This window comes from Pagrus major, chromosome 6, assembly GCF_040436345.1.
Source record: "Pagrus major chromosome 6, Pma_NU_1.0".
NCBI lineage: Eukaryota > Metazoa > Chordata > Actinopteri > Spariformes > Sparidae > Pagrus > Pagrus major.
Window position 1 is genome coordinate 2,657,306 of NC_133220.1, and position 14,184 is coordinate 2,671,489.

General features: G+C 40.0%; 1 protein-coding gene across 3 annotated transcripts; it reads right to left on the reverse strand.

Moving 5' to 3' along the window:
* Positions 1 to 419: 419 nt before the first annotated feature.
* LOC140997850 (V-set domain-containing T-cell activation inhibitor 1-like) lies at positions 420 to 13,635 on the reverse strand. 3 transcript variants are annotated; one of them, XM_073467906.1, is made up of 7 exons: positions 13,473 to 13,635; positions 11,390 to 11,713; positions 11,047 to 11,085; positions 9,754 to 10,029; positions 6,869 to 7,144; positions 1,599 to 1,700; positions 420 to 1,399 (listed from the first exon to the last, which is right to left on the reverse strand). In XM_073467906.1, the coding sequence occupies exons 1-7, from the start codon at positions 13,540 to 13,542 to the stop codon at positions 1,347 to 1,349; spliced, it is 1,140 nt and encodes a 379-aa protein (XP_073324007.1). In that variant the 5' UTR covers positions 13,543 to 13,635; the 3' UTR covers positions 420 to 1,346. The 3 variants fall into 3 exon arrangements, with proteins under 3 accessions (XP_073324007.1, XP_073324006.1, XP_073324008.1); XM_073467905.1 differs by having other exon boundaries at positions 1,590 to 1,700; XM_073467907.1 differs by lacking the exon at positions 11,047 to 11,085 and having other exon boundaries at positions 1,590 to 1,700.
* Between the last annotated feature and the right edge of the window lie 549 nt (positions 13,636 to 14,184).

Sequence of the window (14,184 nt, forward strand, 5' to 3'; positions counted from 1 at the left end):
GCATTTTGTCTGGGTGTTGGCCACTGAGAGGAGGGAAGTAACGAAGTACAAATACTTCGTTACTGTGCTTGAGTAGATTTTTCAGGTGTCTGTACTTCACTGAGGTATTTATTGTTCTGACAATTTTTGACTTTGACTCCATTAATAACAAATATCTGCAGGTGAATGTTGGTAATCTGGGACATTATTTGAGCTTCAGCCGTCAGCAGGTCTGGATCATGTTGTCTCCTCACAGACTCAGGCCTCGTTACACAGACATGAGGATTTCTTTACATTCAGCTGTAATCTCCATTCATGAAGCTGTCAGTGAGGTAAACTGTCTCTAGAAACCTTGTTTTAAAGAGGATTTATCTGCTCTGTTGTCTCTTTGGTGTCCTGACAGCTGCTGTAAAACACAGATCATCTCAGAATCACACCCATAAATTAAAATCACTTTTATTTCTTTGATCACAGTTTGAACACAGAAACATCAGAAACAGTCACAACACACAGTTTTGACATTTTTCATGTTTTATTCAATCGTTTGTATAGAAATGATGAAGCGCTGCCTGAAGTGACATGAAACACTACAAGTGCATCATCAGTGAACAACAGAAACATCAGTGTGTAACTGGACCTGACAGACTGCCTGAGCACCTGGAAACATAATAAAGAACCAATACAGGCTCGTCCCAAATAATGGCAACAAATATAAAAGTCACATTATATTTACTTGTAGCTACAAAGTGTTCACACTGACTGACAGTGTTAACAGCAGCTTTAGTTCAGTGAAGTCTGATGGTTTTAAAGCACATGTGGAGCTCAGTCAGGAGCTTTAAGCGCTACAAGCAGTCTGATAATATTTGGTCAATAGACGGCATTTATACAGCACTGCTGCCCTCATTCATCCATTCACTCACTCACTCACTCACTCATTCACTCACTCACTCACTCACTCTCTCACTCACCGATGGCAGTGAGCTACCATACAAGGTGCTGGTCTGACCATCGGGAGCAGTTTGGGTTTCAGCCTGTTGCTCGAGGACACTTGGACATGTGGACGGGAGGAGCAGATTATGAGGACATCTTATAAAAACAGTTGGTTTAGTTCAGGGACAGATTGAGGTCGTGTTAATGAGAAACATGCACATCGACAAACAACCTTCATTTATTTATATCTTGCTTCCATCTCAACTATCTGCCTCAACACAACCTCAACCTAAAATTAATTTAAAATTTAAAACCAAGTTTTAATCCTCAAACTGCCTGAAATAAGAGAAGACCAGACAAAATGTCCTCACCATCATCCAGCATGGTGGAAACACACACAGCAGAAAACTTCACAGCACATGTAGAGCTGGTTACTCTTATGGATCAGTTGGATTCAGTCCAGCTAGTTCTTCTCCGCTCTTCTTTTTGTCTGCAGGGAACAAAACAAAGTTACAGTGAAAGTCCCACCTGACCTGATCCTACTGAGTGTAAATACACACAGAATGATTAATGTCAGAGACGATAAAACAACTTTCAAGACTCTGAACATGAGATACATGTAAAGAATTAGTTCTGGTGTCTGTTCATCATTAATATGTTGAAACAATATTTAATCTTACCTTTCTTACAATTTAGTTTGATGCAACCCGTGCATGTAAGCACTAGAAGAATAACAACACCAACTAAAAGGAGGCTGACAACTCCAGCAACAATCCATCCAGCAGACGACCCTGAAACAGATAAACAGTGAGTGCATCAGTCAGAACGTCAGTGCAGATGATAAACAGCAGACTGGACCTCACAGCTCACACAGAACAACTAAAGGTGAGTCTGCTCCTGAAATCTGAACTTGTTTCACATGAAAACTCCACTGGGATGAATGTGAGCAGGAACAGTGATGTGAGCTCTGATCTCAGGTCCAGTTTCCTCCTGCTGGGCTCCACAGCTCAGAGGCTGCTTCTGGTTCTGGTCCCAGCAGTGAAGAAATAAATGGACTTAGTTACAGTCCATCACTTTGATCTGACAGTAAAAACACAGGATCATCTGATAAAATATAAAACTTCTTCACAATACTTTTACTGATACTTTTACACTTTTACTCAGGTGGACTTTTACTTGTAACAGAGTATTTTTACTTTGTGCTTCTTTCACTTCAGTAAAGTATCCGAGTACTTCTTCCACCACTGACTACTGTCCAGAAACATGAAGGTTAAAATCACTGTGAGCTTCTTGGTGCTGGTCGGCTCCACAGTTATTGGGCCTGATGGGAGCAGATCAACACACAGTCTGTAGATTATTGAAGTTGAGTCTCAGTAGAAGACTGAAGTTTTCACTCAGTTTGAAACATTTTTTACATTTTTAAAATCTGATGAGGATCCTTTAGATCTGATTAATAAAAAGTGTGACTATATGTAATGAGAGGGACTTTTTACAGTGTAACATGAGCCTGGTGCTGCCCTCTAGTGGACAAACTGTGTCATGAAGACTCTGATTCTCAGTCACAGTCAAACATCAGTAAATGTTGGAGGTGCTGAACATTTCTTCACTCCTGGTTTCAGGCTCAGACAGAAGAGGAAGACTCCTGCTCAGATGTATAAACCACAGTGTTACAGTTCATCTCATGTTTTCATCTTATTTTCACTTTAAGTCAAAACTTAATGCTGGATTTTAAGTTAATTCATCTTGTAATTAACCAACTCTGCTGCAGTTAATGAATAAAGTACCAGGAAGCTGTTTGTCATGTTGGACCTTCACTGCAACACAACGGTTATAATTACAAGTTTACATCGTCCAGTAAAACCTGCAGCTCCACAGCCTTTATGTTCAGTGTCATGAAGAAGTATCTGACTCCTTCCTGATTTATTCCATGTTTGTATATTTGTCACATTTAATTGTTTCAGATGTTCAAACAGAATCATATATGAGGCAGAGACAACCTGAGTTAACACAAAATACAGTTTCTAAATGAGCAATTTAATTATTGAAGGTAAAAACCAGGACGACAAAGTCTTTTTTAAATCATTGAACACTAAGAATGATGTCACCATTAAGAGGCACATGGGTTTCAGCATAAATGAAGGTTTTCAGGCCCTAAATCACACCCTGCTTCTTCATCTATTTTACTGTCACTGGGACCATAACTGACTAAATGAACATCATGTTGAGTTGAAGAAGACTTGAAACTAGAGACTGAGGCCATGAACTCATCAGGAGACTGTTTACTGAGGGAATAAATCAGGTGAGAAGCAGCTTCCACACAATCACACCTCTTTCTGAGCCCAGTGGAGTCGCCCCCTGCTGGTCGGTAGAAAGACTGCAGGTTTAAGGCACTTTCACACCTGAAGGCTTCGACTATATTTTATACAGTCGATGATCGGGACTGTTTTAAGCTTAAAAAGCTTTAAGTTGATAAAAAAAGATCACGACTCACTAAAAATTATCTTGAATTGACATCACATGAGATTTGTTGTCTGATATATTTTTCATTTCACTAAAGTCAGAGAAAAAATATGTTTTAAAATATGAAACATTAAGTGTTTAAAAGCTTTTGTTTGAGTCTCTGACAACAACTCAGATTAACAAACATCCAGAGACAGACGGGTACAAGTACTCGAGTACTGAGCTTATAATTGTACTCTAATTTATGTAACTTTATACTTCTACTTCACTATATTTCAGAGGTAATATTGTACTTTTTACTCCACTACATTAATCAGACAGATAAAGATGTTTTAAAATTTAAAATGTCAGTGTTTTAATTTCAGTGCTTCTCAAACTGCCTGTGACATATATGTGTTGTTTTCAATATCAAATAAACTAGCATGTAAAATCACAAAATATTTTTTTGTGGCATTATCTGACTTGAGCAGTGCAGTGGACCGGTTTGCGACACCGCAACCGGTTTACGTCAAATTAAGTGTGACCCTGCTGCCGTAACTGTGGGAATGTGACTGTGCAACGCGGTGTAAAGCGTGGATGTATGGTGTGAACAAGCACGGAAACGAGTTATAAATGGATCAGTGGCTTAGGACCGGGTCATGTAAAAGAAAAGCAGATGAAAATTCTGACTCGACAGGAAAAGTTGTTGAGTCCCAGGATGCTGGTCCAACGCCAGCGGCGTCGTCAAAGCAGACCCCGCCGCCAAGTCGTCATGAACGTGAAAAATCCACCGTTAAGGTGAAACGGAGATACCACAGCGACTACATACAGTTCGGGTTTTTTTGGACTGGCGACGAGGAGGATCCTAAACCACACTGCGTGTTGTGCTATGAAACGTTAGCTAACGAGGCTATGAAACCTGCAAAGTTAAAGCGACATCTGGAAACTAAACACAAGGAGTACGTGGAGAAACCTACTGGATTTTTTGAAAGGAAACGCGACGAACTCACGCAGCATATGATGAAAGAGGCTTCACAGTTTTTTGCACCCGGAGAAAATGCTAAGGCTACTGAGGCTTCATACAAGGTATCCCTCTTGATCGCTAAAGCTGGAAAACCTCATTCAATAGGTGAAAATTTAGTTAAACCAGCTGCAAAGGTGATGACTAACATATTGTTTGGGGGGAAAGCCAGCGACGAAATTAACAGGATTCCTCTTTCCAATGACACCGTCCAGCGGCGCATCAAATCTATGGCTGAAAGCCTGGAAGATCAGCTGGTGACACGTTTGCGCCAAAGCCAGTTCTTCTCACTACAGTTGGATGAATCTACCGACATTGGGAATGAGGCAAATCTGCTGTGTTTTGTGAGATACATTTATGCCGGTGGAGTGCATGATGACTTTCTTTTCTGCCGTTCCCTGCCGACCAACACCACAGGAGAAGCAGTTTTTCACTCACTCAATGATTTCATTATGACGAATAACCTGGACTGGTCAAGATGTGTCGGCATTTGCACCGACGGCGCAACTGCAATGACTGGAAAGCTGAAAGGACTGGTAGCGCCGTCTGCAGCAGCAACACACTGTTGCATCCACAGAGAACAACTGGCTGTGAAAAAAATGCCACAGTGCCTAAAATCAGTACTGGACGAATCTGTGAAAATAGTCAACAAGATCAAAGGTAAAGCACTGAACACACGTCTTTTTAAAGCTCTGTGTGAAGAAATGGGGAGCGAACACACAAAACTCCTGTTCCACACTGAAGTTCGCTGGCTGTCGCGTGGTAAAGTTCTCACCCGTCTATTTGAACTGCGAGACGAGGTAATGTTATTAATGCACCACAGCGATGAACTGTATGACAGAATGCATGATTTCCAGTGGCTCGCAAAGTTGGCGTACTTGGCTGATGTTTTCAGCGCTCTCAATACTTTGAATGTGGCGCTGCAAGGGAAGACCGTCACCATCTTCAATGTCCAAGACAAAATTAAAGCCACACGCATGAAAATGGAATTATGGCGTGGCCGTCTCGATCGCGGAGAATTCGACAGTTTTCCCACACTTGCTGATTTTCTCCTCACTGCTGGAGAGGACGTGGATAGGAGCACAGTTGCATCCTTCAAGCAACATCTGCAAGACCTCCACTCGCAGCTGGGAATATATTTCCCAGAATTGGACACAAGCTTTGAGTGGATCAGAAATCCATTTGGGGACAAAACGCACATTGAGCAAGTCAGTTCCAAACTTTCACCAAGAGAGGTTGACAGCCTTGTGGACATTGCATCAGATGGGACACTGAGGACAACTTTCAGGGAGAAAGGATTGACTGACTTTTGGCTCCACATCCAGCCTGAGCACCCTGAGCTGGCTGACTCTGCTCTGAAATTGTTGATGCCGTTTCCAACCACCTACAACTGTGAAGTTGGATTTTCCTCCCTTGTTGGTCTGAAAACAAAGCAGCGCAACCGGATTAATGTGGACTATGATATGAGACTGAAACTGTCCAGTTTGGAGCCAGACATTGCTTCACTCATGGCCCAGAAAAAAAAGCAGCACCATTCTTCTCATTAAGATGACAAAAAAACTGAGTGAGTACAGAGACTATGATATTGCTTCCTTGAGGGATGGGTTAAATACAAAGAATCTCACTGTACAAGCTGTGTGACAAAAATAAAGTACCTGTATCTTTGGTAAAACTGTCATTTTATGTTGTAATTTGTGAACTGAAGTTGGCATATTGTTTTGGGGCTATTTTGAGTTAGGTGGTCCCTGAGTGTTTTTTTATGGGTTAAGTGGTCCTTGGTCTGAAAAAGTTTGAGAAACACTGATCTAAACTCATAAAATATAATTTATGTAGAGGTAAAGTTTGCTCCTAGTTTTCAGTCTGAGTTCAGTTTGTAGTTGAGAAATAAAATAATAAAGTCATCAGTGAGTAAACTCTTCTCTTCCTGTCTGAAAATAGAAATCCTTCAGAACATCTGCTCACACATCTTTGTGTCGGGGCTTTTGGTTTCCTTTGGTTTGTTTTTACAGCTCAACATCCACACAGCACATCTTCACTCATCCACTGCTACACTACTGACTGCACTCACTCCTCCAGCTGTTTGTGTCTTTGTTGTACATAAATCACTGTGTTGTTTAGTTCACTGTGTGTCTCCTGGTTTGTCCCAGTCTGAGAGCTGCACTGTGACACTGATAAAAACTTCACAGTGTGTTTTGGTGAAACAATAATTCTTCAATTTAACGACATTTTTACTTCTGGAAGTTAAATGTGACAGAGTGTCAGGATCAGGCTGCAGCAGACATTTATAAATCTGTTACTGTTTGTGGGTGAAGTTTAATCAATTCTTAGAATTTGAAGATAATTTTACACTCAGTTTGAAACATGTTTTACTTGTGTAGACGTCTTCATCACAATTTGCTTTGTGCTCAGTCTGCACATGCATAAACACTTTTGAAAACTTATAAATCATCAAGATTTAAAATGATTGAAGTGTTCATGCAACACAAGGAAGAATCTCACCATTGACAGTCGCATCAATCTCAGCATAAATCTTGTGGCTGATTTCCTCCTGAGTGACGACACAGCGGAAGTTGTCGGTCTCAGTCAAAGCAGCTTGGAGGACGATGTCGTAGCTGTCTCCTCTTTCTGTGACCTTCAGATCTTTAACAGGAAGGATGTTTCCAGAACTGTCCCTCCACTCAACTTTAGGTTTTGGAGAAGCACCAAGGACTTCACACTGCAGCACCGTCCCATCATCTGTTTTACGTGTTGAGACATACGGCTTTGAAGCTGCACCTGTGAACATGACAGAAACAAAAGATGACATTAGATTTAATTACAGCATCAGAAATGTAATATTGGGATGTTTTTTGTTCATCACATCTCTGCTTGTTGATTAGAGCGAGTTTAAGATTAAAGAAAAACACAAGAAAGTAATAAAAAGCATGATGAGGCTCAGTTACAGCTCCCAGCATTATTCAACAGAGGATCATATTTCAGACACATTTAACTTCTACAAAGAGTTTGTAACTATTTACAACTAAAACACTTTTTCTGACTCACATCATGACAGAAACACATCAACAGTGAAGACTTTACAGCAGCTCCTCAACTTTTGTCGACACTGTCATCGAGGTGTTAGTGAAATCAAATCTTTATCACTGAGCTCGTAGTTAGTGACGTGTTGAACTGGACTGTATTATATTCAGACGTGTTTCTAATATTCTGACCCGTCATGTTTGTAAACAGGGAGGACAAAAAAACAGAAACACCTCTCAGTGTGATGTAGTTCAGTACAACACCACCTTTAACTGTGACCTCAGTAATAAACACACTTTCATTTACACATTTCAGACAGAGTCAACACAAACTGAACATTATAAAGTTCATAAAAACAGAATTAGTGGCAGAGCTGCTGTATTAAATTACAATATATACATAAACATATTTATACTGCTGTACATACTGTATATATGTGATCTATAGTGTGAACACTGTGTTCATATCAAACCTCCAGCTGTTTATTCTCTATATAACGTCTCACTGACGTTACTTTGCTCTGATACCTGCATTGTATATTTTGCCTTCTGTGCTGCTGCACGTGTTCACACTGTTTATATCTTAGTGTCTTCATCCCTCACAGTTTATTCTCTTTATTACACCTGAACATACTGTATGTGCACAATCTGCTCACAGCTGCTTTTTACACCTCTGGTTGGACGTTAAACTGAATTTCTTTGTCTCTTTGTTGATTTACTCAGTGTAAATAAAGATGTATTGAATCTGATCTCATCAATAGATTGTACAGGTGAACCTGATAAAGTGTCCACTGAGTGTATTTGATCAACAGTCTCAAGCTGCCAGAGCAGAAAACTGATCATCACATCTGTTATAATTCTTCTGTCGTATTCAACAGCAGCTCAAAAAGGAAGAAGAGCGTCATCATTTATTTTTATTTAAACCTGCAGGTTTGTTCATGTTTTGTCATTTAGATTCATCATCAAACATCAAATCAAACAACTACAACAGCTGCAGACTGACTGACAAGAAATAAGTTATAAAGCACCAAGTGACATTAAACTGAGCTGCTGATACTGTGTAAAGGTTCAGCAGCTGTTGTTTTGTTTGTGTCTTTCTAGATGCAGGAACGTGTTTTTATAATAATATATCAGAGCAACAACAACAACAGAGATAACCGGCACATTAAGTGTCACATTATTATTACAATAACTTATAATTATAGCAATATTATATAATCTTATAAAACATAACTCAACAGCACTAAAAGTGATTTATTGTCTTTAACCTTTCATGAATATTTAGTCAGAGTGAGTTAAAATCTGTGATGATGTTTAATGACTCATGTTGTTATTATCACTCATCATAACTCATCATTTCAGATCAGTGTCATGTCACATTATCTTCTGTTTCCTCTTCTACTCACTCAGCAGCTCATATTCTGTGGTTCTGTACTGAACCGGTTCTGTCAGCTGGTTCAGTCAGTGACTCAACAGTTACACCTCGTAGTTATTATGTGGTGAACAACAGGCTCAGCTGTGTGTGAGACTCAGTTTGTGTGCTGTGATTCATTTTAGTCTGGCGATGCAGAAATCTTTGTTCAATAACCACATGTATGTACATTTAACTTGTCCAGGTGTGAACTCACAAACAGTCGGTGTAAAGGATTTAAACAGTCAGCAGGCAGAAGAGGCAGCCTGTGCAGCTTCACTACAGGCCTGGTTTGTGGAAACTGTCTCTCAACTGGAAAGGAGCCACAAACTTCACAGAAAAGGAGGCTCAGAGTTCAGGACCACTTTCAGTCTGAGCTCCTCAGTGGACCTGAGCTGGTACCAACATCATTCTTTCATGTCACTGAGACAAAGATTCAGTGATGAAGATCCTGTGGCATCAGAACCAGAAGCAGCACCAGTGTGACTTGAGGAGACAGAGCTCAAATGTGTTTCAGGACTAAGAGTTTCTCTCTCAGTGAACACAGTTTCTCTGATTAATTAACTAAATGAACACATGAATCAAGTGTATGTGCTCATATTGTAGTCATGTATCATCACAGTTGTACGTAGTCATATCCAACATGAAGAAAATAATGAATGATGTAAATGATCCTTAAAGGTGAATTCAGACTGAACACAAAAGTTGATTTTATTCCAGTTAATTTAACAGCTGGAGAGTTTTTACAGTGAATGTTTCAGCAGCACAAACATGAACTCCACTTCTTCTTATTTCTATCCAGAACACTTTTATCTGCTTTTTATATTTTAAGTCTCAGAGTTCCTTCAGTTTGAAACATTTTCAACATCAACAGACTTTGAGCTGATTACCTGTGTGTTCAGTCTGATCTCACTATAGGATAATTAAAATTGTTTGAAGATTAAAATACCACTGACCTGTCAAGTGCACAAAGGTCACAGCAGCAATCCTATGGCTGATTGTCTCCTGCGTAGCTACACAGCTGTAGTTGTCAGTCTTGGTCACAGTTGTCTTGACAGTGATGTATGAACGACCTCCTCTCTCTGAGAACTGTGGCTTCTCAGCATGAAGAGTGTTATTTTCACTGTCCTTCCACTCTACTGTAGGAAGTGGATCACCATGAGCTTCACACTGCAGCAGAGACCAGTCCTTTGTTTGATCAAGTGTTGCAATAAATGGCCTTGGTGCCGCACCTGTGAACACATAAGAGGTGTTAAAGAACAATTACAGCGCAATGTGGGATTTTGTCACATCCATACTCTGATTGTTTATACATTTTAAAGTGTAAAGAGAAAAACACAGAGGAAAAGATAAATAGAAAAGCCTCATTTACATATTTCAGCATTATTTTAAACATTCAATCCACCTTAATTCCAGTTTGAGGAAGATTCTGACTCATATCATGGCAGACGCACATATAAAGTGAATTCCTGCTAAATTTGATGAGCTACAATTTAAAAATTGTATTGTAAAAATTAATTAAAGACTGAATCTTTAAAAGGTATATACATCTGATGTGTCAATGGATCTCTATCTTGTTAGTAAGAAATATTTTAATTAAGCTGCCTGAATGGAAATTAGCCATAGAATTTATTGAAATTCTGCTTTACAGCCAACAGAAGGTTCTGACACATTAAACTTGTAGGTTTTTATATATTCTTGTAGTTCAATTCTTTCAAATGAGGCTGGACTAAATATTAGAAACACCTCTCAGTGCCTTAACACACTACTCAGACATTGCAGTTTAAAAGAAACACAAACTACAGTCTCCAAACTGACAATAAGACTGAATCAACATCTCTGAACAGTTTCAACACAATCTGATCATTAAAACCTTCATGAAGATTAATTCCTGGTCTGTTTAATGAGACTGGTGAGTTTTATCTGTGTTACCTGATAAACTGGAATATTGAGTGTTTATAACTTTGAATGTGTTTTTGTCACTGAGATGATCAAAGCACAATATTTACAGTTTCTATTGACTGTCATTATAAATATAATATAAAGGCAGTTTTTAGTGTAAATCTTTAACACTGACACAAACTGAACAGATGTTGTTGTCTCCAGATGTGTAACACAGCAGAATGACACACAGAGGTTCAGCTCAACAGATGTGAGTGTGTTGAATGATACTGAGGCCTGTGGAGCTGATGACAGCCATTTTCTATTAATGAAAGCTGGAGAGTGACGTCATCAGAATCAGGACTCACCTGGGATGTTTTCACCTGTTCTGTCTCTTAAGACTTGACCTGAAAGGAAAAACAAACACATGTTAGATTGTTTTGAAACAGACAGGTAATACTGTGTAAAAGTCATGTTTCATCTACTATAGACGGCTGATATTTCATTGCACAGAGACATAATCTGCAGGTTGTCTCTGATATCAGACATGTTTGATACAGAGGTCATCTCTCCAGATGTGGCTGCAGCTCTGTGGGCTCGAGGCCCTGCCAGATGTGTATTCTGACCACAACAAAAGTCCATCTGGGACTCTTGAACCAGTCGCAGCAGTAAATGAGCCGACATCTTTAACTGTTTAATGAAAGCACTCACCAACAACAAGCTCAATGATGAATGTTTGTCTCTGAAGACGTGGAAAATCGCAGCTGTAGTTCCCGCTGTCGGCCATCTTTGTTTTTCTGATCTTTATGGAGGCGTCGCCGTTCTTCAGTTGATCTTGAAAATGTGAGACTCGACCTCTGAACTGCTCATCTTGACCTGTTTTGCCGTTATTGTAATGAATGCCTGAATCATAGAAGAACACCTCCTTCTGACCGTCTTTCTTCCAGTCAAACAGCTTTCTTGTGATGTCCTCCTTGTTGCTGAGCGAACAGGGTAAAACAGCATCATCATCTTCTTTCACGACCACTTTGACACCTGGAAGATAAAAACATGTGTTACTCAGTATGTTAACATGCAGAGTCATCAGGAAACAAAGTCAGATAACAACTTTACACACCACAACAATAACTCAACACCTGTTTCCTCTAACATAATAGTTTTGGTTGTGTCGTGCTTGTACTGACATATTTTAAGTATAATTAAACTGTACAGTATTGTTTATTAGGTTTTTGTTATTGAGCCTTGTGTTTGAATGTTACAAAATGTATTCAGCTGGAAACTCTTCAGCTTTATAACACCAGGAGAAGTTGTAGTTTTATTCATTCATCTTGATTTATTGGACTGGATTCAAAGACACAACTAACCACCAAACTATCCTGTTCCTCAGCTGCAACACACAGGTTGTTTTTAACTTTGTAATTCAAATATGTTCACTGTACTTTCTAAAGGACATCAGATTAAAGCTTCACCTCTCTCTCTCTCTCTCTCTCTCTCTCTCTCTGCAGGTTGTTAATCTTGGGGCTGATGTACAGTTAAGTTTTCTGTCTGTTTGGGTGAATAAACCTGCAACCAGCTCTTATCATTTATCAGACGATGTCTCCTCACCAGTACTGACTACAACCACACAAACAGGTGTTACTACATTGTTGAAAAAAATGAGTGTGAGTGTCAGAGAGAGGAGGACTACAACCAAATAAACTTTTCTGGTTTTTATATGAATGTGGCAACTTTAAACCTGTCAATGAGGATGATGTGAAAATACTGTGAGTTCACATTCATACAGCTCAGGGCGGATGATGGACTGAGTCACGTCTCTGTTCAAGTTCTGACTACGTGAGTTTATTCAGAGAGTCCAAAGTCCAACAGACATCCAGAAGGTTTCAGTTCAGAACAAGAGATGATCAGAACCACCAGTGTCTGCAGCAGGAAGGAGGTGACGCGCACACACACACAAAGTACACACACACGCACATAGTACACACAAAATACACACATGCACACTACACGTACACAAAATACACACACGCACAGCGCGCACACGGACGCATGACGTAACTAATGATTAACTAATGATTAACTAATGATCTGACTTGGTAACTATTCAGTATCATGTTTCACACTGATTCATATATAACTCATGAATAAAGTGACTCTAACCCACAGATATTTATTTATGTATTAATGTATTTAATGTTTAATTGTTGAGGGACCAGTTTGTGTTAAACCTGCTGCACACTACAGCTTTTATAGCCGAAGCTAATCAGTAATGAACGTCACCATGAACTCATCATCAGCTGATGATTGATCGATAACGTGTCTCCCAGTCTGTCCTGTGGTAACTCATTATCTACTCTATAGTTTATATGTAACTCATTAACGACCCAATAACTATCAAGTCCTTCCTGATGAAGATCTGCGCCACGTCTCTGTTTTATTGAGGGAACTACTTTAGTTCAAAGTGAACTGAACTTTAAGAGTCAAAGTCCAACAATCACAACATCCTGAAGGTTTCATGTCTGCACGAGCGTTTCTGTGAAACCTGTGCGTGTCTGCAGCAGGATGGAGACGACGCACACGCACATGCACTGACGCACACACGCACGCACACACACAGACAGCAGTGATGACGACATCATTACAGAGCATTTCGAGATTAAAACTCAGCATCATCCAGCTGTAATTCTTCTGTAATCGATTAGATCAATACTATCGATGTGTGCTGATGATCAGGGTGCGTGTGTGACGTCACAGTGAGAATTAAAGACTGTCAGTGAGTGATGATCAGTTTTCTTACCGTCTCCAGCAGCAGACGTTTCTCCAGAGCAGCTCAGCAGACAGAGACACACGAGAGGAAGAAGCTCCATAGTTGTGATGTCCTCTGAGGACTTCACCACACTGATGGTGTCTCTATGTGACGGAGCTTCACACACTCCTCAACACCCTGACTGGTTCATCACAACCTGTTTCTGCTCCTCAGCCTGAAGCTAAGGCACTTCCGGTACTAATACTTCAGAATAAAAGCGCCATCACCAGGCCTGCAGCTGCCATCGCATTTTGTCTGGGTGTTGGCCACTGAGAGGAGGGAAGTAACGAAGTACAAATACTTTGTTACTGTACTTGAGTAGATTTTTCAGGTGTCTGTACTTCACTAGAGTTTTTATTTTTCTGACAACTTTTGACTGACAAATATCTGCAGGTGAATTTCGGTAATCTGGGACATTATTTGAACCCTTTCTGTGATCTCACCGCCATGACGTCATGAGACAGGTCAGAGTCTGCAGTCAGCTGAGGACAGGAACAATCCCTGTCGGTAGTTTTCACACTGTGACACACTGTGTGTCACAGTGTCACACACACACAGCTGTCTCTCTGTAATAATCTACTAAAGGTCCTTTGAGATGAGCAGTGAAACTTCGATCTGTTGAAGTCTTCTGAAAGCAGCCTTTGTTTGTCAGAGTATTTCATCAGCCAGTTATTCAGTCAGTTCTGTGTTTCAGCTAACATCA

Bases quoted from the DNA above. Each gene is read 5' to 3' on its own strand.
- LOC140997850 (XM_073467905.1), bottom strand. From the start codon at position 13,542: ATGGAGCTTCTTCCTCTCGTGTGTCTCTGTCTGCTGAGCTGCTCTGGA. The intron at 11,714-13,472 runs GTAAGAAAACTG...TTTATCTTCCAG, and splicing joins AACGTCTGCTGCTGGAGACG to GTGTCAAAGTGGTCGTGAAA. The intron at 1,701-6,868 runs GTGAGATTCTTC...TATCTGTTTCAG, and splicing joins GATTGATGCGACTGTCAATG to GGTCGTCTGCTGGATGGATT.